Genomic DNA, 25,221 nt, shown 5'->3' on the forward strand with positions numbered 1-25,221 from the left:
GCATCGGCTCACTGTAGACAGCCACTAAATGTGAAGTTAGTGCGGGGAGGACGGGAAAGCGTGGCTGGTGAAGGAGGGGTGAAGAGGCCTGAGGGGTGGTGGGTGGAGCTGCTGAGGGAGGAACCAGGCCGAGGGCAGGGAAGGGCACAGAACAGGGGTCCCAGCAGTGGAGCGCACAAAAGCTCAGTCCTCAGTCCGCCACCTGCGCCCAGCCCCGCCCCGCTCCCCCGCCCGAGGCCCCGCCCCGCCCGAGGCCCCGCCCCGCCCAGCCCCTGGCCCCGCCCTTCGTCCCGCCCCCAGGGCCCGGAAGCGAAAGCCGCTCCACCTCTTCCGAGCGAGGTCACGGCCCGGCAGTGCGAATCGAGGTTTCCGAGAGTGAGGGCTGCTCAGCGGGGTCAGGGCGACCCCGGCCCGGCGCCATGTCCCGGAACCTGCGCACCGCGCTCATTTTCGGCGGCTTCGCCTCCTTGATCGCCGCCGCCTTCTACCCCATCTACTTCCGGCCCCTAATGAGGTTGGAGGAATACCGTGAGTGACCTCTGACCCCGCGCGGTGACCTGACCCCAGTAACTAACTCCCCACCCCCAGCCCCTGTCATCTCCACGTGGTGCCCTGGGAACGACATGTCTCAGGAGTCAGGTAGAGCCGGGTTTGAATCCCGTCGTGTGCAGCTTTGTGACCTCGAACAAGTGACTCAACCTCTCGGACCCTCAGCATCTTCATCTGTAATTATCTATATCTACGCTATAATATAACTGCCGAGTCTCCTGTGAGACTCGGGTGACCATATGAAAAGCATTAGATGAAAGCAGTGTGCACATAATAAGCCAACACTAAATGCTGGTTCATACTTAAAGTTAATATTCACTGAATGCTAATTATGTGTTAGGCATACGTTGGATTGTTTAATTTGCACAACCTCACCTTGAGGTACATTCGTAAAACATACCTGTTTTACAGATGAGGGAACTGAAGCTCAGAGAGGGTTTACAACGTGCCCAAGGTCACACAGCTAGTAATAACAAGGCAGATATTCTATCCCAGGCCTGTCTCTCCAGAGCCTCCTGGGAATGGTGATGGGAGGCAGATGGAACCCAGATCATCCTGAGCTGAAAGGTATTTTTATTGCACTTCATTTCCATTCCCAAAGGTGTCTGAGCAGAAATATTTCAAACCCAAACTGTTAACCTGGGTTTTTGAGTTTTTCCTCCCTTTTCCCCTCAAATCGTTTTTCAGATTCTGCTGGTTTCCTTCATTTTAAGCTGGTTGCTCACATGGTAATGGTGAATATCCTGGGAGTAATTTTCCTCCTTAATCATTCAAGTCCTATCATTGTAAAAGCCAAACTCTCCTTCCTCGAGACCTATACCTCAGCAAGGATTAGCACTTTGATACATCTGAAACCATCTGTCAGAGAGAAAATATTAGGCATTAGAGACTCATTTTGTTCTCCAGGAAACCTGAATCATCTTGAAGATGGAAGAGGGCCAACCCTGCCCCTTGAGAATATTAACGGAGGCTGAAAGCTTGGTGATTTGAAGGCTAAAGCTCCGTGTAAACGCTCTGCCCATTACAAATGTTACAGCATTTGGTTTCTGGAGGCAGAGCATTTTAAGTACACAGTCAGATTTCCTTGTAGCTTCTTTTCATCAGCCAAGACTGAAATGGCCTCTGTGTATTCTTCCTTCCAGCCTATCTGCATGCACCATACGTAGGAGTAAGGTGGGGCTGTGTGAAGCCCTGGATAATCTATTTCCATCAACCTTTTTCACTGGATCCCTGTCCCAGGCTATTTTATTAAGGCCACTAAAGTTGAACTTGGGACAAGGGGTTTGCTTTGGATCCCATTAGAAAAGTTGCAGTTACGAAGACTAGAGCAGTGGTTCTCATCTAGGAGTGATTGTATCCCTTAGGGGACATTTGGCTCAATCTGGAGACTTGTTTGCTTGTCACAGGTTGGAGCATGGGTGGTTAGTGTGCTACTGGTATCTAGTGGATAGTGGCCAGGGATACTGCTAAACTTTCTGTAATGCACACAGGACAAACCCTCAGGACAAAGAAGTACCCAGCCCATTTATGTATGTTTCAATGCATGAGTACTTCCCACTGGAACAGTTGCCTACAATATTCAGTATAGGCTACACAGGTTTATAGCCTAGAAGCAATAGGCTATACCATCTAGATTTGTGTAAGTACACTCCTTAATGTTTGAATAATGATGAAATCATCTAAGGACACATTTCTCAGAAAGCATGCCCATCATTAAGTGACACGTGACTATGTTTTAATAAGGAAAGCAAAGTGATCAGATTCACTCTTTATAGACATCACTCTGTATGTGAAGGAGGGCCAGGAGGGGTCCAGTCGGGGGCAAGAAGGCCAGGCACAGGAAGGCTGTATTTCCTGTGACCTCAGGGAGAGGTGACTATAGCCTAGATCAGAGTGGTGGTTATAGGACAGGGGGAAGTAACTGCATTTGGTAACCATATTTAAAAATCAACTCTATGGGCCAGGTGCGGTGGCTCACGCCTGTAATCTTAGCACTCTGGGAGGCCGAGGCGGGCGGATTGCTCGAGGTCAGGAGTTCGAAACCAGCATGAGCAAGAGTGAGACCCCGTCTCTCCTATAAATAGAAAGAAATTAATTGGCCAACTAATATATATAGAAAAAAATTAGCCGGGCATGGCAGCACATGCCTGTAGTCCCAGCTACTCGGGAGGCTGAGGCAGGAGGATTGCTTGAGCCCAGGAGTTTGAGGTTGTTGTGAGCTAGGCTGATGCTACGGCACTCACTCTAGCCTGTGCAACAAAGCGAGACTCTGTCTCAAAAAAAAAAAAAAAATATATCAACTCTATGGGGATTTGTGACTGATTAGCCCAAAGGGTGAGGGAGAGAGAGGAAGGAGAATTGTGCCCAGCTTTCTGGCTCCAGAAGCTGAGGAGGAAGTGGTGCTGACCATTAACTAGGAAACACAAGAAGGAAGTGGTTTGGGGGGTGTTAGGGAACGAGTTAGTTCAATTTTGGACATATTGAGGTTTAGGTTTCTGATGCGCTCTTGGAGATTTCTCATAGACAGTGGACATGCCAGGCTGGAGCTGAGATGCTGGAGCTAGAGATGGGAATCACAGTCACCGCTGTGTGGTGATGTCGGGTTGTAGTCTCTTCTCGGTTCTTGGTGTGCTCTTGGCCAAAGAATGACCAGACACATCAAAAGCAAGGCAAGTGGGAAACAAAGTTGATTGACTAAGGACAAGATAGGTTTACAGAGCAAGAGCAAGAGCAAGATATAGCTTCACTGTGTAAGGGTAAGATATGTTGGCCACAGACAGCGAACAGACCCCCTGTCCTAACAAAAGGGCCTTTGATATGGTCTGGGGTCTTGTTTTATGGTGTCTAGGCTGGCCCTCCTCATGGTTCAAATGGCACCATCAAACCACTTTGATTGACAGGTAGGAGTTACTTAACCTGAGTTTTACTACACATGTGGATTTCCCATGAGCCTCTCTGAAAGTCCATGGGGTGGGGGGCTGAACCACAATGTAGATTTAAGCTAATGATGTGATAATTAGCCTTAGGTTGTTCTAGGTCACCTTCCAGACCCTGTTGTACCTGTGCTGCTTGGCCCATGGGCTAGGGAATTCTCTGCATTCTTTTGCAGTTGACACACTAAGTTGTGATTGGCAAACTGGTAGGGCATGCCCTCACCCCCAGTTGTGGCATTTGTTCAGGTGCCGCCTTTGTCGCCTTTGTCCCCAAGAGGGTCGGAGGTCCCTTGCTGTCTACCTAACAGTAAGGGTTCCTAGACAGCATTGGGGAACACAAGTGTTGGAAGGTCTAAAAAGCAGGTGATCAGAGGAAAAGAAGGGCCTCAGAGGAGACTGAGCAGGAGTGGCCAGAGAGATAGGATTAAAACCAGGAGAGGCTAGGGTCACAGGCCCCATAAAAACAGCACTTGGTGAAAAGGGGTGTGGTCAGTGGGGTAAGGCTGCTCGGAGACAATAAGAAAGATCACAAGTGAAAATATCCATTGGATTTAGCAAAAAGAAGGTAAAAGTCATTGGTTATTTCATTAAGTGTGCTTTCTTTCAGTGGTTTGGAAGTGGGCACAAAGCAGATTGCATTGGATTGAAGAATAGACAGTAAATTAAATTGACTATTTAAAGATGTTTGGCTGTATGGAGAAGAGAGTGGCAAAGTCATATTTGTAGCAGGTCACAAGGTCTGGGGAGAGTTTTTATTTTTTACTTTTAGTTTTGGCTGGGAGACATGGGAGGGCCCAGAAAGTCTCAGACAAAGAAAGCTGCTGGAGAGAGTAGGTAGTGGCATGGGACTGTGAGTCCGGCTAGAGGACAGAGCCTGGGACCACAGGCAGGGCATATCTTCCACCAACTCAGGAGGAGGGACAGGTGTGAATGCGCTATAGGGACACTTCCAGGTGATGGCTCCCATTCTCTTTGTGACAGGTCATTTAGGAGTAAGAGGTACCCGCTCCAGGCCAGACTCTCCCTCCTTGAAGTACGGTCTTCCCTGGGCTGCTGTGACTGGCCCCCTTGGCCAGTCCTCCTGGGTTTGGTCTCTTGCTTCTGCCTTTCAGCCACTCCGCCTTTCTTGTGTGTTCTTCCCCTTCTAACCGTCCTCCATACATTTGTATGCCGCAGGATTCTGGACCTATGGAGGAGAAACATCCCTCCTCACCCTGCCATTTTTGGAAAGGCAGAGCAGAGAAGCTCAGTCCTGAAGACTGGGTTACTAGGAAAAACAAAATTGGAGCCAGCCATTGGCAAGGCAGGCCATATAGAACCCCAGCAGGTCATTTTGGGCCCTTCAGCTGGGTCAGCCTGGCTATAGGGACAGGTCAGTTTCAGGGTCTCTGCTGGAATAAGCCCACAGGCAGTAGAAAAGAGGAGGAAGCTGCTTTGGGTAAAACAAAGCCAAGGAGATCTTCCGTGATTGCAAAGCAGGCCAGCCCTTACTATAAGACTGCCTTATTGGACTTCATTTTGACCTTCAGTGTGATCTCGGCTCTTTTGTCAACTCAGCAAGGCTTCACTAAATGTTACATGGAGTACAGGGTCAGTTCTGTATGTGATAACTCAAGTACAAAAACGAGCACTTGAGAGATGATGGTTGGGGGGATGGTGGTAAGCAGTCCAGAACCAGAGGTATGGGTACAGTTCTGCTGTGCTTCTGGAAGGAATCTCAGATGTTGCTTTCTCACTTTTATCCTGTTGGCACAGTGTGGTTGTTCTGAAGAGGCCACGTTTAGGTAAGCGAGCTGTAACTAGAAGCCTGATCAGTCTTTGTATGCTAGAACTAGACAGTGATCCTAAACATGGGCTTTTAAAAATAACATGCATTTGAGCCCAGCCTGTAGAATTAGACAGAATAAGATCATTTGCTGTGATCCTCTTCATTTTTAATTTTAATTAGATGCGCAGAAGCATAAAGTCATAGGGTTTTGCCATAAGGGGCTTGAGCTCGTTTCAGGCCCCTCATTTAGTGACTTGTCCAGGGTCACCCAGCACATCAATTGCTAGGTGGACACTAGACCCTAACTCCCCTGACCTTGTCTGTACTTAATGCCACAATGCCTTTAAGGTAACGGAGAACGTAGCCGTCAGCCAAGTGAAAGCCACGTGGGAGAACTGCGAGGAGCCCTCAGTCTCCTGCCTCTGGGTCCTTCTCTTTTCTGCCGCACCTTGCTGCCCCCGACTGAAAGTATGTTGTGCACAGGCAGGACAGGGTCGAGGCAGAAATACTTCCCTTGTAAGGGCATTTCCCATAAGCACCAGCCAGGTGCTTAGAATGCACTTGTCTTGCCTTTGTGTCGTTGAAGGAAACGAGCGGGCAGACCTAGGTCCTGTCTCTAACCTGCGGCGTTGCAGGCTCCCTGGATCCACTCAGCTGTGCTGGTGAGGAAAGAAAAGTGTTGGCAGCGTTGGGAGGAGCCAGTGCTTCTAGTGGCCTTTTGTGCCCCGTCAGCCAGCTGGTTCACACTTGCTGCTGTGGTCAGACGGTTTCCCTCAGCCTCGGGTTCACACTCGCCACCAGCGCACATCGGGTTCTGGAACACCCTGTGGGCAGACAGAGTGTATGTCTAGGCAACAGCAGCAAAACGGGAGCGCTGAAAACGTTTTTTTTTTTTTTTAATTTTGTATTTGTTATTTTAATAAAGATAGCTTCTTGCTGGATTTTCTCATAGATGTTTTACAGTTGTGTATATTTTTAACTAAAAAAAAATCCAAATGGACAAGAGATCCAAGAATAGTCTGTTAAATTCCTGTATATCCTTCACCTAGATTTACCAGCTGTTCACATTTTGCACATTGGCTTTCTCCCCCTCTATATAATATATATACATATATTATAATTATTACTATTATTTTGCTGAACCATTTGAAAGTAAATTAAAGACATTGTGAGCTTTCATTCCTAAATACTTCAGTCTGTATTTCTTATGAACAAGAACATTATCTTACATAATTCGCAATATAGTTATCCAATCTAGGAAATTTAATATTGATACAATGCTATTACAGGTTGAACATTTTTAATCTGAAATCTTCAGTGTTCCAAAATCTGAAAGTTTCTGAACTCTAATGTGACACCACAAGTGGGAAATTCCACATATAAATACTAAACACAAACTTTGTTTCATATACAAAATTATGGAAAATAGTGTATAAAATTACCTTCAGGCTGTGTGTTTAAGGTATATGTGAAACATAAATGAATTTCATGTTCAGACATGGGTCCCATCCCCAAGATACCTCATTTTTTACATATATATATATATATATATATATATATACACTCCAAAATCTGAAAAAAATCCCAAACACTCAAGGGATACCCAACCTGTATGGAATGTGCAGTCCACATTCAAATTTGGCCATTTGTCCCCATTACTTCCGCTTATGAAGCGTGCTTTTATTCTAACTGTTCATCAACGAGAGAAGATGACAAGGTAGATTGCCAACGTCGTATTCTGCACTTTTATCTTCTTTTTTATTTTAGATTTCTAGTTACTGGTCCTCCACTAGAACACCTTCAACTAGTAGTTATAAGACTGCCGAGGGACGTGGGACTTCGGTATACTGCACTGTTTGCATTGTGGTAGATGTTAAAGTAACAAGTCATACAGATTTATTTCCCAAGATGGACATTCAACATAAGGATATGTTTTCATTTTCAAAGATTTAGAAATTATTAGGTGGATTCTTTTACTACTATTCAAAAATGAGCCCATCTGCAGGTATTGCTGGTTTTAACAATATACTTTGGCCCTTTGTCTAGAAATAATGATCCTCAATTAAAACTACAAATCAAACACTGCCTTAGCACCAGGGGGCAGAGTCGGGCTTGCTGAGACACTGGAGTGGGGAATTTTCTAACTCAGTGTTCCATAGTTGGGTTTTAATCATTTCATTCCTGATAGAAACGTGCTCACTACTGAGGTCACTAATTAGTTTATCCTGATTTGTTTCATAGTTAAACCACCCTTTTCCTGAGGTTTATATACATTTGCTATTTCAGTGATAGTGAAATAGAAACCTACTGTCAATCTCATCAAAGATGCACTTGCTAAATCCTGAGGGACTAGTTTCTGTTTTCCTTTTAGCATATTCTGCATTCACAAATAAAGTGTCTTTGTGTTATGTCATGAATTTACATAAGACTGCTTTGGCCTTAGAGTGTTTATAAAACATTAATGGATTAAAGAACCAGGGGATGAAGATAGGATGCTAATACCTGGTTATCACTTGGTAGGAACTGGTTCAGCAAAGTGGTTTAAATTGTCTGACCAAGCCAAACTACAGAGGTAGTTGCATTATGACAAGGATTATAAAGAGATTATGGTCTATTTAAAATAAATCCTCAGCCTCTCTTCAGCCTCATTAGCAATTAGCAAGAAAGTGAACACAGGGATTCCTTTCTCTGCACTTGGTTCTCCATTGCATCCTAAGAGGTTAGAACACAATTAGGCATTCTGTCCTTGCCACCAAAAGTCAGCTTCTTTTGATGCTTGGCAGTCTGCCAGCTTCTTGAGCTCTACAGTATCTGCCTCTTGGAGAACGTGTTCAGTACACCGGGATGTCTGATTTTCTTAAATCAATAAGTCTAGAATGCTTTCTATCAATTATTTTAAAAAAACAAAAACTCATTGCTTCCCTCTTCCATGATATCAGGGAGTGGACCTTTTAAATCTGGAAAATTATATCTGTTGTTGTTCTGGCAAGGCTGATGACAGTGTGGGCTTTTGTTCATTGGCATTTTCTAAGAGCATGTTGGAGACATTTATACATTCAGGCTTACATGTTGACTGTATGGTAGGGCTCAGTCCTACAAGAATTTAATGACTTAGGAAATGAGAACATCTTTGTGTTATTGCAGAAAATCTGATGCCTTAGAGGTTCCATATCCTCCACTCTTGATGAAAGAAGCCTTTTGGCATATTTTGATCCAGAGGGTGTTGGTTGCCATTCACCTGCTTTTCAGAGACGTACAGCGAAACCATCAGACCATTGTCAGTTAATCCCTATTGCCTAGCATTTTATTTGCCAAAGCAAAATTTAGCATTGATAAAACTATCGGGTAGGTCATTTAGGATTGACTTTCTGTCATATCACTAAAGAAACAAGTTCAATGAACATTAGATTTGGCAAAACCCTGTTTCTTATACCGCTGTGCTTATGTAACTTTATGAGAATCCAGAGGCTAAAATAAAGAAAACAGCCTAATATTAAATAAGAGCTAAATATGGATTTAAAGAAACTCTGTCAGCCTGAATAAAACAAAGGTCTGATTACAACATTTAATTACTATAATTTTAGTTGTAAACATCCTTTGGCTCCAAATCTTTCTCCTGAAAAGCTGCCATTTGTTTGTCAAGATACTTAAAATAATAAGTCTTTGTTTCCACAGACCTTGGGTTTATTCTAAACCACTTAGAAAGATGTGTCAGAGTTCTTGAAGCCCACAGATATGAAATGCCCAATTTCTCTTGGCCCTTGCCTGTTGGACTTCTCCAAACAGACTGGCTTAGCTGCTGTAGCTACAATGCACTTACTAATTGGCACAGCACCTGCAATCAATTAGGGAAGCTTCAATTATCCAAACCAAAGCCACCCACCCAAAGATTAATTTTCTGCTCTATTTCCTATCAAAAACATGGCATATTTAGCTCTCAGTCTAGTCCTTCAGTGGAGTGCATTTTAGACATATAAAACTACATCGTTTTTTTGTTAATTGTATTTGTTCCTTCAATTCAGCAGCCTTCCCCTCGTAATATCACACCCACCAGTTCTTTCAAAATTGTTCTTTTTTTGTTTTGTTGCCTTTCCAAAATGCTGAGATGACAGAGAAAAGATGTTAGTTGGGAACTTTTCTTTTGAAGTATGGCTTTATTTTTCTTTGTAAAATGCCCAATTTTTTCTGTTACAGCATCTCTGAACTTGCACAACCTGAAAGCTTTGTGTAATGGCGTCTCTGAATTTAATAGCACTCATAAATATTATCTTAAAATTGCCCCATGTCATTGGCCCATGTAAATACAGAGATTTAACCCTCCCTCCTTCTAAAGAGTATTTTTTCTGTTGTGTTTCTCAGAGCAGGAACAAGCCATAAATCGGGCTGGTATTGTTCAAGAAGATGTGCAGCCACCAGGTAAACTGTGACACACAAAAAAATCAAAACAAACTTTCATTTGTACTACTGCGTCACGTGGTGTGTGTGTGTTTGCTTTGCCACGGAGAGTGAGAGAGTGGCTTTTTAGCTTGGAGACCAGATTGTGATTTTGCTATTTATTTCACAACAGTTGCCATTTTATAGGTGCCACCCAAGACTTCATTTTAATATTTCACTCCAGAATACTTTTTGCAAATTTGCCACATTCCTCTTTTGCATTTGATAAGTAGGCATACAAATGTTAGCAAGTGTGCAATTAAATATGAAACGTGAATAGCTATTTTGCAGACTTATTTACCAAGCACCTATTTAAACATTACCCTCGTGGGAGAATAGTGTTTACTTGTAAGCTATTTTAGTTGATGTGAGATTCTGCTTTGTATAAAAGCTCAAAAAGCTCCCTTTATGGATGTATGGTTAGTTCTTTTAAGACCATCCATGTTGGCTGAAAATAAGAGGTTTCCAGTTTATTAACCAAAATGCTTCTAATCTGTGACAGCATTCATATTTATTTATTTGTTTGTTTGTTTTTTTAACTAGGCCAGATCCATGTCTTCCTGTTTTGGGGCAATTCCTGAGCTATTTTAAAAGTCCCTGGTGCTGCCATGGCTTCCTAGCCATTTCATGCTAGTATCCCTCCAGCCTGCTCAGACCATCTCAGGCTACACTGCAAATTGCACAGCTCAATTCTCATGGCATTTTGTTTGGGGTTCAGGGAAGTGGTAGGACATTTAAAATTGAATCCTGTTTTTATTCATGTTTCTTTCTATAGGGTTAAAAGTGTGGTCTGATCCATTTGGCAGGAAGTGAGAAGGCTGTCACCAACTCTGATTAGGAAAGGAGGTTTTGTGCTTTCAGTTCTGCATCAAGTACAATCAATCACCTCACCACGGGACAATGGCTGAAGAAGAAAACTCTGTATTGCTGTAAATGAGAGTACTTTAATAAATGACTGTGCACAAGGATTAATATTTCCCTTCTTAAACATCAAAAGAACCCTGGAACAAATTATACCATTAGGAAGGTTTTCATGATTGGGTCAACTTTCCAAAAATGAAGCTGTCTCACCCAGCTGTGTTTAGAGGCAATCTGCTTATTATTCCGCCTTTACCACTTACCCAAGTGAGCTGTGATGTGAATACAAGCAACCAGTGGGCTTGAGAAGGTCCAGGTCTGTTTTGCCATCTTCCAAATAAGAGATTTCAGCAAAAAACCACCATACTGAGCTGCCTCAGAGGGCCGTATGAAAATCAGGTTGATAAAGCTCTTTGAGGACAAGGTACTTTGTGCTGTTTAAGAATAAACAGTTCAGCTTAACCATGTCTTGTTGAAGATTACTCCATGTTGGAAAATAAATATGCAGCAAGTCAAACTGGATGAGTACACATGCATAGAAATCAGAGATGAATTAACAGAAGTGAAAGTATGTATATTAAAATGATTATTTTTTACTTCATGATGGTATTGTTAAGTTTTTTAATCTTTTTTGGTAAAGTGATTAAATTCTAGTACCAAGAAGTGAAGTTTGACTAGATATTTGTGTGGTATTCATCTGTATACACATAAATATTTTAGAGGTAAACAGCAAATTTATTGAGACAAATATTGATTCTCTACCAGGTTCCTCACTAGATGCTGCAAAGATGAAAATGAGAATACAGGCTGAGTATCCCTTACCTGAAAAGCTTAGGACTAGAAGTATTTTAGATTTTGGATTTTTTTTTTTAATTTTGGAATATTTGAACATGCATAATGAGGTATCTTGGGGATGGGACCCAAATGTAAACACAAAATTCACTTGTTCCATGTATACCTTATACATATAGCCTGAATTTAATTTTATATATTTTAAATGTGTTCATGAAACAAAATTTTTACTATCACTGTCACATGAGGTCAGGTTTGGAATTTTCCACTTGTGGTATCATGTTAGCACTCAAAATATTCATATTTTGGAACATTTCAGATTTTCAGGTTAGGGACGCTTGACCTGTCCTCCTTCCTTTCTCCCTTCCTACCCACTCTACTCTCTCTTCCCTTCCTTGTTTCTTCTTTCCTTGCTCTGTCTGGCCCTTTACTAGATTATATGCTTTTGAAGAGGCACATAGTTTTCATTTTTACACCAAGAGTGCCTTGCCTATTACTGTAGGTTCTTGATAAGCTGCCTGATGACACAATTCTATTATTGTCAACTTGGAGTTTTCTTCACAGACAACTGGCCCAATTAAGTAATTACTGTCAAAAAGAAACAAGATCGATAGTTCAAAACCAGAGTCGTCATTTTGGTAGGCATTCCGTAACATTTAATTGACTTCTAGTTTACAACCAGGTAAAGGAAGTTGGCTCATTAGGAGTACAATTTGACCACTATTTTCCTTGGAGGGGTCACCAGGAAGTTACATAACTTAAAATCAAACATTTTGTGGGAGCTTAGTTGAGATTTCTTTATGACCGAGGCAAGCGCGAGGTACCATCTGCTTTGGAAGATGTCCAGGCTAAAATGACTGTGATTTCTGGGGCCTCAATGACTGTCTTTGATGGAACAGACCCAGATTTGTCTCCTGAAGGGGGATCTTAGTCATGCCCTCAGTTCACCTCTTTGCAGAGATAAAGGGGTTCTCTATCGTGCTCAGTCCTGCCTTGTCATTTATAAAGGGATCACTCTTCATGTAGTCAGAGATGTAACTTCAGACTCTGCTGCCATCACTTGACAGATGCCAGGTTGTGAGAGGTGCCATTCAGGAGGATTGACGGAGGTCTTGCTGTTCATCCCTGGGTTTCCCAGCTGTGTCCCAGGATAATGACAGCAGCACTTGGAAGAGGGATCTTGGTCTGATACATTTAGGAAGCAGAGTTGAAGTTGATTAGGTTTATTTGCTTCTAATTTGATGGTTTCCAAGAGAGGCATCACATTTCCCAAATGTATTTGATCATACAACATTTTTCACAGATTATCTTCTGGGGCTTGTAAAAGCAGCAGCATCCTTTATACCAATCATTCTTAAAGCTTTTGGGCTCAGGACCTATTTACACAATAAAAGTATTCAAGAACTCCAAAGTGAGTAAATATCTATAGACATCTATAGTAAATATCTATAGATCTATAGTAAATATCTATAGATATTTACTGCATTAGAAATTAAAACAAATTTGAAAAATGTTTATAAAATATTAATCAATAACAAACCCATGTAAGTTAATATGACATACTTCTGTGTGAATAATTTATTTTTTAAGACAAAAAATAATAGTTTGCAAATCTCTTTAATGTCTGTCTGGCTTAACAGAAAATAACTGGATTCATCCATTGGTTTTTTTTTTATTTTTGGGGTTTGAGACAGAGTCTCATTCTGTCTCCCAGGGTGGAGTGCAGTGGCATCATCATAGCTCACTGCAGCCTCAAATTCCTGGGCTCAAGTGATCCTCCTGCCTCAGCCTCCTGAGTAGCTGCTACTACAGGCACATCACCATGCCTGGCTATTTTTTTATATATTTTGTGGAGATGGGGTCTTGCTATGTTGACCAGACTGGTCTTAAACTCCTGGCTTCAAGTGATCCTCCTGCCTCGGCCTCCCAAAGTGCTAGGATTACAGGTATGAGCCACTACGCCTAGCCTTCATACCTGCTACTTTTGATCTGTTGCTATATCATACACTGTGTGGCCTGTAGAAAATGCCTCTGCAGACACTCATAAGAGGAGAGTACAAAAGACAAAAAAGCTTTAGTAGTAGTATAAAAATAAATTTTGACCATGCAGAATTTCTAAAAAGTTTTCAGAGACCTCTAGAGGTCCCTGGACCATACTTTGAGCCCACATTTTTTCTCTTGATTTTAGACCTTTTGAGAATTGTGTATCTGGATTGCATTACTTTCCTAAAGAGTTACTTGTAGTGAACTGTTCTTTGGCATGGCCTTATTGAGGGGGTTAGAATGAGAGGGGAGACAGTGATAACATTTCTTATCATTACTACTGAGATGAAATGGTTGGACCCTATATTTGCAATGTCAAACAATATCCCCTTTAGGAAGACTTGAATTGACATTTTTAAAATCTCAGAACTAGAAATAGCAACATTGCTGAACAGTTGGTACTTTTGTCCTGTGGACATTGAATTGTGTAACTTGATACTCTCTTTGTATTGGCTGATAGGAAGCTCAACCACATTTGTGGTTCAGCTGTTTAAAAAGTGCCTAAGACCTTGTGCAGTGCATTTGGACCATAATATTCACTTCATTATTTTTTCGCCATGCCCTTGTTTTCCTTCCTGCTTACTCACTTCAGTTTTCTCATATATTTCATGTTAGACTCCTCATTTTAAAATGAGGCAGGGTGTAAATAATATGTATTCAATTGAAGAGCCAGTTCTAATCTAGTAAGAGAAATGAAGTAAATTCACAAATGAGATTCAAAAAATATGAATACTAAAGTGCCTTGAAAAACTACCTTTAAAGAGATCAGAGAATCTACTAACTGGATGCATGCAAACCCTGTGTCATGCTGGGCATCCTGGATAGCAACAGGCTTTACCTGTCCTTACAGACATTTGCAGCTGTCTTTGCCCAACATTTTATCCCCTCTCTCATGGTCACCTCTACCCCCATCTGCCACCCCTACATGTGCTCATCCCTCTCCCATCGTCTCCCCACTCGGGTGGAGCTAACTCCACCCTGTGCTCCAGGAGTAGGCCTGTGGTCCGAGTCTGGCCAATCAGCACACTGTGCAAACTCCTAACCACAGGGACTGGATCCAGGATAGACAGGTGACCCAAACCAAGCTAATCTGGTCAAGGTAGAGTTAGTCTTGCCTCTTGGTTTGCGTGGTCAGACTAAAGGAGGAGCTCTTGTTCACCAGACTTAGAGCTACTGGCAGCCATCTTGCCACAATGTGGGCAGAGATAGTTGGAGACTAACAGAGTAGAAGGGAACAATGGGACAGAAGACAGGTCCTAATGATGTTATTCAAGCCTCCTGGACTCAACTGTATCGGAAGTAAGGCTATCTCTGGATTAATAAAATTAATAAAGTTCCTTTTTGTACCAATTTAGATTAGCTTTTGGTCACTTGTAACCAAAAGTCTTTGCAAGTGTCTTAGTTTGTTTTATGCTGCTATAACAGAATACCTGAGATTGGGCAATTTATGATGAACAGAAATGTATTTGGCTTATGGTTCTGGAGGCTGGGAAGTCCCAAGACTGAGGGGCAGCATCTGGTCCTACTGTGTCAATACCTGGTGAAGGCAGAAGGCAAGGGGGTGGGAGAGGCTGGACTTGTCCTTTTATCAGGAACCTACTCCTGAGATAACTAACCCACTCCCACTACAGTGGCATTAATCCATTCGTAAAGGCACCTCTTGAAGTTTCCACCTCTCAGCACTATTGCATTGGGGATTAAGTTTCCAACCCATGAACTTTGGGGGACACATTAAAACTGTAGCAACAAGGCATCTTGTTTTATATTTTTTAAATTATTTTTCTGAAATGTATTCCACATGACATTTCTACCTTAAATAAAAGATATCAAACATAATTTAGCCTTTTCTTATGACTTGGGCTTATTGTTATTGTGCAGTTGTGCCTAACGGCTGTTGAGCTGAATCAGACAGTTACCCCTTCATTCTGTGATGGGGACTTGCTATGCTTGTGAGATTTCTGGCTTTTCTGGTTTTCTTATCTCTGTCTTGTCTCACAGCTGCCGGGAGCAGACTCCAGCTCTGATTTGCTGATTCTAGTGTGCTGTGCAGTGAGCTTGGAAAGCAGTTAGCCAAAATGATGGAATCTGGCATCAAATGAAAGCAAGTGCTTTTAATGTGGGTTTAGAGGTTCTGGTATGGATAAATTGCAATGGCTTGGTGACATTTGGGCTGCCCTGAGGCTTTTTGGTATTTGCTTTCTGTTTCTGCCTTGTTCTGGATAGATGAGATTTCCTGAGGTTTCTGTTGGTTAAGTTTTTACTATAACATGACTTTCACCCTAACGGATTGTGCAGTGTGAGCAAAAGAGCTAGGTTTGAAACATTTTGTGACTTGTCAAAGTTACTCGGTTTTCTTAAAAGAAGGAACAGTAACCCACAGCAGTATTTGGAACCTCAGGCTGAACTTTAACTTGGTTTTCTTCTTTTCTGAAACAGCCACTTTATTTTTCAACCTCTAATAGCATACAGTGCCTTGCAAGGAGGGGCAAAAGCATAGTTGTATCAAAGGGAGTGGTTCACTTAAGGCAGATGTGGAATCAATTTGGACAAATGTGAGTTGCCATCTTCTGTACTTTTCTGCTAAGTATATGTGCCCTGGAATACATCGGAGCCACTTAAGCCTCATAAATACGCTGCTGGAATATTGGGTAAACACGTGTAAGGGGCACACAGCTCGCCGCCTTCGCTAAGTGAACCCCCAAAGGGGTGCACTCCCTCTGAAAAGCTCAAATGAAGACAGTTGTGTTGAGGAAAAAATCACCAATGTCTGCTTTCGAAATGACTAGGAAAACGGCAGCTCTGGTGATTTATCTTGTGGAATAAGCAAAGTCTGCTTTCTAAGATGGCTATTTTTTATTTTTATTTTTCCTCTCACTCGATGTGGACTCACATTACATACATAAAAATACCCAAGCACAAAACCGTTCTTGGTTTTTGTCATCAAGAGAGCGGCTCTGGTTTTTACAGGTCTTTGCCTTTTGAAAGTGAGGCCTGTGGCTTGGGGAACAAGTTAGGCAGAGCACTGAGAATCCCACATGGGTCACTTCTGTTTCTTCGCTGACTAAATGTATGACTCCTCGGCCAGTTTTAGCTCCCCATTAACTCTGCACCAGCTCTTGCCAAGCAGTGATTTTCAGTGACGATGTGAGTCATTGCAGTGAGTGTCAGAGGCCTTGATAAGGCCAGTCCCCAAGGCCCCGAACTCCTGGATGTGTTTCCAGTAAAGGAACAGGAAGACTAATGAGAGCGGGTGCTTCGCTAGTCTCTAGAATGCCCACCACGATCACACAAACAGGGCTGCACTGTGTCCCCTTAAAATTCCTATGTCGAAGTCCTAACCCCCAGGACCTCAGAATATGACTATATTTGGAGACAAAGCCTTTAAAGAGGTAATTAAGATAAAACAAGGTCAGAGGTGTGGTCCCTAATCCAGTATGACTGGTGTCCTTATTAGAAAAGAAAATCAGCACATAGACACACAGAGGGACAGCAGCGAGGACACAGGGAGAAGAAGGCTGTCTAGAAGCCAGGGAAGACGGGCCTAGAAGAGACCAATGCTGCCAAACCTTGACATCAGACTTCTAGCCTCCAGAATTGTGAGACAGTAAATTTCTGTTGTTTAAGCCACCCAGGCCGTGGTCCTTTGCTATGGGGACCCTGGCAGACTGATAAGTAGGTGTGCCGTCAACATCTGCTGGTAATACAGTCACAACACCAGGTAGCCATGACACTTTGTGGGAAATGAGCAGTGGAAACTTATAAAAAGCCAAAACGGGAAGTGGTCCCCCAAAGCTGGTAAGATCAGGGGAAGCCTTTTGTGGAGGACAAATTTAAAACAGGTCTGGAAATAACTGTAGTATTTAGAAAGGTGGCGAGAAGAGAAGAGGGTGTCCCAGGACTGAAGGCGGAGAGGGGCATGGAGAAGCGCAGGAAGACACTGTTGGCGTTTGGAGGACCACGGGTGGGTGGGGCTCACTGGGGGGCCACTCGGGGCAGTGACGCGGGAAGAAGGTTGGCACAGGAACCCTGTGGAAGAAATCCGGCCTCAGGCTTAGGTCATGATCCCATGAGACTAAGAGATTCTGTTTTAGAGGAACATTCATGGGAAGTAATAGAGCAATTGTTAAAGGCAAGGAGGGACTCTGAAAAGAGACCACCAAGTACAAATGCTGGCTCTGCTTACCAACCGTGTGACCTTAGAGGAGCTACTTAATCTCTTTCTCATTCAATTTCTTCATCTCTGAACTGTCAGTCCTGTCCCCACCCCCTTCTAGCACTGTATGGTTTATATGTTTAATGTGAATATTGTTCTGCAACACTGCATATAATTCACTTACTTATTGTGGCGGCACTCCATGTTTCTTGTGTCCATTGACGTATCCAAGCACCCAGAACAGCACCCGGCAATCAGTGCTGGTTGAGTGAGTGGATGGATATTCGCTGTGACTTTCAACAGTGAGGTGCTCTGTGTTTAGTCTCTCTGCAAGATGCTGTTGATCTCCCACCCACATCCCCTCTGTCTACCGGGGAGGTCATCTAGAGACAGTTCCCAAAAAGCAGATGCATCCACTGGGTGCCCACGGGGCAGGTCAGAATTGCCGGGGAGAGAACCCCAGGGAGCGGCTGGGCTGGGCGTTGGGGGAGAAACGGGCTCCCTCGCTCCCTGCGGGGCTGAGCCCCAGTGGTGCGCAGGGCAGTCTACCCGCTAACTCCCCTCACTGCCTTTCTGCTCTTTCCTGTCCCTCTTCCCCTCCCTGCAGCACCTCCCAAATAAACAGCAGGTACCTCAATCCTCGTTGCAGGGTCTGCCTTCCACCCAGACCACGCCAGTCTCCTGGTGTGAAGTAGGAAGATGGCAAGCCACATTCTGAAAAATGGGCTTTAAGATGCTTGACCAGTAGGAGAAACCTCAAATATTTACCCCTGAGGAAGCTTGCAGGATTCACCCCCTCCAGAGCTGTGGAACCAGACGGACTGTGCAAGTCTTTTAGCCCAGTAGATCCCAAGACTTCTCGGGGTGGGTTATGGACAGATCTCCATTGCTATCGAAGGAGTGACGGAGATCTAAGAACTGCGCTCAGCATTCTCATCACCTGAGAGAGATCGTCCATTTACCTGTGACAAAGCCACGTGGGCCACACCTTAACATTCACGAGCGGCTGCAGGCACATCCCCTCCATGTAGCATATCATTCTGATCAAAAGCTATTATAGCTATATGTGATTAATTTTTACAAAGAAAGGAGACAACTTGTTAATTAATCAAGGGCTCTGGTGTTTGAAGGAATCTTTAATAGCAGAGGCTCTGGGTTGTCAGCACATTTGGAAACCACTAAACTAGTCCAAGCCCTTCATTCTAAACCGGAGGCGGCTGAAGGCCATGGGGCTTGGCCACGGCCACTCGGCTGGGGGTGAAGGGCCAGAGCTAGACCCTGGGTTTCCAGACGCCCTGTTTCATGTTCTTCTCTCTTGACATTACAAGAGAAGGGTATACTTTGGGGAATCTGGGATTGTTGTTTCATATGGTGAATATTTTGACAGAGCCAAAATTCTTCATAAAAAGCACAGTGAGTAAATTTTACCCATTAGGAAATAAATTAGCTGCAATGAAAAAATGCTGAATATATACACCACCAAAAGAACTTCTCTGTGGGAACAGCTGTGTGGCACACAAAGAATAGTACTAAGGACGCATTCACTCAATCCGAAAGCAGTGTGGTGTGATGACACACCTAGCACGGAACCTGGCCCACACGAGCTCACAGTGCCCCGCTCGCCCCCCTGGCACAAACCACAGGCACCCCTGGGACCTCTTTCTCCTAATGTGTGAAGTGTGCAGAGGGCGGGTTCGTGATCTGCTGAGGAGACCTAGCATCAAGTCCCAATGTTGCCATAGGGTCCTGGGCAAGTCACTGTCACTCTGTCCCCCGTCCACATCCGTTGATAGAGAATTGATTGTAAGCTCTCAAAAGTCCCTTTTAGAGCAACAGTTCTGAGTCTCATGGCCTAGATGTGTTCCCACACATCCCTTCCAACTCTCACAATGTCTGATTTTATGGGATTTGGAATTGATTTGTTTCTGAGTTTGATTTTTTTTTTTGTTTTTAGCCTAAGTAAAACTAAAATGACACCTTCCTTTCAGTCGAGCTAATCCCAAGCAAGCAGCTCGGAGATGAGCGAAGAAGTGTCAAGTAGACAAATAGAAGTGAGGGCAGCTGCAGCAGGAGGTGTTCTGAAGCCTGTTTCCTTTCAGCCGAAGGGGATCCCTGGGCAATCACTCTCCTCCTGTGATAGCAGGTGGGGAAGAGAGCAGCCTCGCTCTGACAGATCCAGGAAAGGTTGTGAGCAAGAGAGGTGTTGAAAGGAGGGTTCCCTCAAAGCCTTCTTCTTAACTTCCTTTTTGAAGGGAGGAGACTGCCTCAAGAGGTGTATTGTTCTGGCCACTGTCTTCCTGGAACTCTGAGCAGGACCCCAGGGCACCACGGCCACCCAGCCTTGCTGGAGGTGAGTGGTCCAGGGGCGGGAACCAGGAACAAAAGCTTTTGAAAGAATGCCACCTGCAGTAGGTCCTGCATTAAATCAAGACTTGACTCTTGATCTGTTTTGCAACATTTGTGTGTGTCTATATAAGAGGGTGTGGTGGTAAAACAACGCAATTGATTTCTGTTTTAAGCAGAACTTTTAGAAGTTATATGGTCAAATGATCAGCACCACAGATAGTTGGGTACATATACCTACAATGTCACCTCTGGTGGAATCATTTTTTAAATTGTGGCCGGGCGCGGTGGCTCACGCCTGTAATCCTAGCACTCTGGGAGGCCCAGGCGGGCGGATTGCTCAAGGTCAGGAGTTCCAAACCAGCCTGAGCAAGAGCGAGACGCCATCTCTACTATAAATAGAAAGAAATTAATTGGCCAACTAATATATAAAAAAAATTAGCCGGACATGGTGGCGCATGCCTGTAGTCCCAGCTACTCGGGAGGCTGAGGCAGCAGGATTGCTTGAGCCCAGGAGTTTGAGGTTGCTGTGAGCTAAGCTGACGTCACTGCACTCGCTCTAGCCTGGGCAACAAAGTAAGACTCTGTCTTAAAAAAAAAAAAAAAAATAGGAAAATTCTTCTCTTAGATTTGCTTTTAGAGTCGAAAGCATGGTTTTTGGAATTTCCTCAATGGTAGAGAATCAAGGTCTTTTAGGGATGAATTTGAATTTTGGAAATAGCCTTAAGTTGTTTAGAGCAAAGACTTGTGAATAAGGCAGGTTCTCTGGCTGTTAAAACAGGCAGGAGAACACTGCCTGAAATATATGGAATGAATGAGAGGATTAGGAAATCACCATTTTGCAACTCCTGGGGAAATAACTGACTCGGACAACAGTCGTCAATGGATGAACACAGTAGATGAGAGAAAGGCCTCTGAGGAACTTGACCACGAAGGAGTCAGGCTGTCCTCACCTAAACCAATGATCAATCTTAGCATCACTGGAAGCAGGACATCGCGTGTCTCCTGCTGGATGCAGTACGTAGCACGGAGTCCCACCAGCTGTTCCTGCCAAGATACCAGCCGTGCCCCTAGAGCTGACTGCCCCGTACAGGGAAGGAGGAATGAGGGAACAAGCAAAACAACTTAAATGATACTACAAAGAGGCAAAAACACAAATCCAGGGTGTGGGCAGTTTTACAGGACACCTGACCCAATTTCTCCAAGTCAGTGGTGTGAGAGACAGGCAGCAGTGCAGGAATTCAAGGTTAAAAGAATGGAGAGCCATGGCAACCAAATGCGATACACGAATCTTTTGAACAAACCGGCTGTAAAAGGAGCACTTTTGAAATAATTGGGGAAATTCACTTATGAACTGAGCATAAGACAATGTTAAAGAATTATTGTGAATTTTGTTAGGTGCAAGCATGACTTTGTGTATCTTGTGCAAACAACACGGGCATGTTTTAGAGCTGCATATTGAAGAATGCGGGGGTGAAATATGCATAAAATAACATTTACTATCTCCCATTTTTAAATGTACTGTTCAGAAGTGTTAAATACATTCCTACTGTTGTGCAACCAACCCCCAGATTTTCTTTTCATCTTGCAAAACTGAAACTTTGTACCATTAAACAACTCCCAATCCCCCTTCTCCCAAGCCCCAGGGACCATACTACTTCTGTCTCTGTGCATCCGGCTCCCCTGTGCACCTCACATAAGTGGGATCATACAGTATTTGCTGTTTTGTGACTAGTTTATTTTACTTAATGTAAATGTCCTCACGGTTCATCCATGTTGTAGCATGCGTCAGAATTTCCTGCCTTTTTAGACTGAATAATATTCCAGTGTATGTATATGCCATATTTTTTAATCTATGCATCTATTGATGGTCTCTTGGGTCACTTTTAGCTATTGTGAATAATGCTGCTATGAACATGGGTGTATAATTATCTCCTCGAGAACTTGCTTTCAATTACTTTTAGTATAGACCCAGAAGTGGAATTGCTGGATTATAATTCTATGTGTAATTTTTTGAGGGACCACCATAATGTTTTCCACTGCAGCTACATTCTCACCGACACTGTACAAGGGTTCCAATTTCTCCACATTCTTGCAAACACTTGTTACTTTCCGGTTTTTGTTGTTTTGTTTTTATAGTAGCCCTGCTAACGGGTGTGAGGTGGCACCTCCTTGTGGTTTTGCATTTCCCTAATGTCAGCCTGATTCATTATCTTTAACACTGCTCCCTGCTACAGCCTGATCGTGTTTGTCAGTTTCTTAAGGGTTTTGTGTTTTTCAAGTGTACCGAGATATTCATTACTGGCTTCTCTTTACAAATTCTGGAGGCCAAGGGCTTTTCTGATAGACATATTGTATAGTTGCCAATCCCAGACAGTCGGTTTCTGACATGCAGCAGTGCGACAGACAATCAGAAAAGCGAAGGTGGGGAGGCCAATTCAATCTGGCTCCGGCATCTGTGCTCCTCCGCGATGTGTTTGCAGTGGGCTTGCCTTCCTCTAGTGAGTATTTGTGGAGATTTTAGGTGTTGCTTTTTATAGATATTGCTTTTATATCAGGCAGAATTCGGTAATTTCCCAGAGGGACAGAGTCTCTGAAGGGTGAGCGTGTTCTTTAAATCGTCCAAACCCATCAGAATGTATTATTAAGGAAAGGGCCGTGTGAACATGTAGAAGGAAATGACTCCAGAAAGAGGGTACAGTGAGTACAAAGACCTTAAGGTGGGAACTCGCTTAGAACCCCCAGGCAAGGCAAGGAGGCCAGCGGGGCTGCAGGGGCAAGGAGACAGGCAGTAACCATGGTGAGGAAGGATGTATTTGTTTCCCAGGGCTGCCATAGCAAAGTACCACAAACTGAGTGGCTCTAATGACACACGTTTATTGCCTCATATCTCTGAGGCTGGAAGTCTGAAATCAAGGTATGAGCAGGCTTGGTTTCTTCTAAGGGCTGTGAGAGAGAATCTGTTCCATGCCTCCCCCCCTTTGGTGATGGCCAGCAGCCCTTGGCATTCCTTGGCTGGTAGATGCATCGTTCCAGTGTCCGCTTCTGTTCTCCCCGTGTGCATCTGTCTTTGGGTCCGAATTTCTCCCTTATGAGGACACTGGTCATATTGGATTAGTGGTCGCCCTACTCCAGTGTGGCCTCAGCTTACCTAATTACATCTGCAACCACTCTATTTCCAAATAAAGGCACATTCTGAAAGACTTTTAACATATTCTGAGGGGAACACATTTCAACCCATAACAAAAAGCAATACTTTGCTGAATTGGGGAGCTAAAAATGTATTATTTAACCATAAAATAGCAGAAGTTCTCACCAGTGGGTGGGAAGGTGGCATAGCAAGACAGACGGCAAGAGCAAGGCCTCTGAGCTAGACTGCCTGGATGCAAATCCAAGTGTTCTCATTCACAGCTGTTCACGTTAGGCGAGTTACTTATCATCTCTGTTTCTTGGTTTCTTTATCTGAAAATTGGGGAATATAATAGAATCAGTCTTAAAGAGTAATCAAGAGGATTAAATTTGCCAGGATAGGCCGTATGCAGTGGCTCACACCTTTAATCCATAATCCCAGTACTTTGGGAGGCCGAGGCCAGAGGATCACTTGAGACCAGGAGTTGGAGACCAGCCTGAGCAACATGTGAGACCCTGTCTCTACAAAAAGTAGAAAAATTAGTCAGGCGTGGTTGCACATACCTATAGTCTCAGTTACTCTGTCTTCTGGGGATTATTAAAAAATATGGAGACAAAGCCCTAAGGAAAGAGCAGAGGAAAAAAGAGGGAGAAACAAGGTAAGAAGGAGGGATGGAGAGAGAGATTGCTCTACCAAGAACTTTACTATTCTATCCCTTAAGCATTATTTCCACTTCTTTTGGACAGACTGTGTATAAGCCATCTCTGTATCCCAACTAATGCAGTGCCTGGGAGGATATTGTCAGACCTAGAGTTTTTTGTTGTTTTTTTTTTTTTTGAGACAGAGTTTCACTCTGTTGCCTAGGCTAGAGTGAGTGCCATGGCATCAGCCTAGCTCACAGCAGCCTCAAACTCCTGGGCTCAAGCCTCCTGCCTCAGCCTCCCAAGTAGCTGAGAGCCCGAGGCAGAAGGATCGCTTGAGCCCAGGAGTTTGAGGTTGCAGTGAGCTACAATGATGCCACTGCACTGGTAACAGAGTGAGATCCTGTCTCAATCAATTAATCAGTCAATAAAATAAATTTGCCAATATAGGCAAAGAGCTTAGAATAGTGCTTAGCACCCGCCACTGCCCCGCTCGTGTTGGCAGGTGCCATCACTGAGGCAATGCTGGGGAACAGTCCTGCTCCCTGATCTGTCGTGTGAGAGGAAGAGAGATGAGCAGGCACACCGAGTGGAAAGATGGTTCATTCAAATGCAAATGAAAGAAGTTGATGAAGACACTATTTTCTGAGGCTGGGGTGAAGCAGGTAGGCACTATCACAGCAGGGGCGGGAGCGGCAGGGGAGGGAGTGGGGTTGGGATCTGGTGGGAGCCACAGGGAATGAGGGAGTGAAGCTGTAGCTGGAGGAAGAGGAACAGCCACTGACACACGGAGGCTCAGCGGGGAGAGTGGGAGGAACAGAGCCTTCTTCCCTCTCCTCCAGCTCCCCATCCCTGCTGCTGACTTTCCAGCGTCCATCTTCCCTGAGCCATGCCCGACTGGAAATCAAAGGGCAGAGAAATCGAGCAGGTTCCAGGTCCCAGAAGGACAGAGTGTGGATCTGAGGGGTGAGTGGAGAATTAGCAGCTGCACAGCCCCCAAACGCCGATCTTACAGGGGGATCCAGAGCAATGCCATGAAGGCAGTGTCCCTTCCCCGAGCCACACCAGAGTTCCAGGGGCTTCCTACCGTCAGGCTGGGGCCACACGACTGGTTGGGGGCCAGTGGACTGAGTGGAAATGACAGGTGCCACTTACTGACCAAAGCAATTAAGAGCCAGTGTTCCTGCTCCATTTGTCCTCCTCTCACACGATGACACAGTGACCTCGGAGGCCACAGTTTCAAGGTGGCGTAGCTTCAAGATGGAGGAGGAATGCTCTGCTTGTGTCAGACTTTACGCAAGTGGAAAGGAAACTTTTACTGGGTTAGGCCTCTGAGATTTGGGCATGTATCTGCTACAGCAGTGTGGCCTTCGTGTCCTAATGCAGAAGGAGATGAACTTGGCCTGGAGATGTTCCAGGCAATATGGTAAAAGTGCTGGGAGTTGGAAATATGTTAGAAATTATTTAAAAGAAAAAAAATTCCCCACCCCCATGCCTGGGGGCAGTTGGAAGTTGACCATACTTGTTTCCTAAGGGTCCAGCTGTGTCAGTGGAGGGGTCTCAGGGAAGAAGCAGTG

General features: G+C 44.1%; 1 protein-coding gene across 1 annotated transcript; it reads left to right on the forward strand.

Moving 5' to 3' along the window:
* The first annotated feature begins 304 nt into the window (after nucleotides 1-304).
* Nucleotides 305-10,652, forward strand: SMIM20 (small integral membrane protein 20). Its single transcript, XM_012737668.2, has 3 exons — nucleotides 305-528; nucleotides 9,610-9,666; nucleotides 10,460-10,652. The coding sequence occupies exons 1-3, from the start codon at nucleotides 420-422 to the stop codon at nucleotides 10,495-10,497; spliced, it is 204 nt and encodes a 67-aa protein (XP_012593122.2). The 5' UTR covers nucleotides 305-419; the 3' UTR covers nucleotides 10,498-10,652.
* The last annotated feature ends 14,569 nt before the right edge of the window (nucleotides 10,653-25,221 follow it).

This window comes from Microcebus murinus, chromosome 3, assembly GCF_040939455.1.
Source record: "Microcebus murinus isolate Inina chromosome 3, M.murinus_Inina_mat1.0, whole genome shotgun sequence".
In the NCBI taxonomy this organism is placed as follows: Eukaryota; Metazoa; Chordata; class Mammalia; order Primates; family Cheirogaleidae; genus Microcebus; species Microcebus murinus.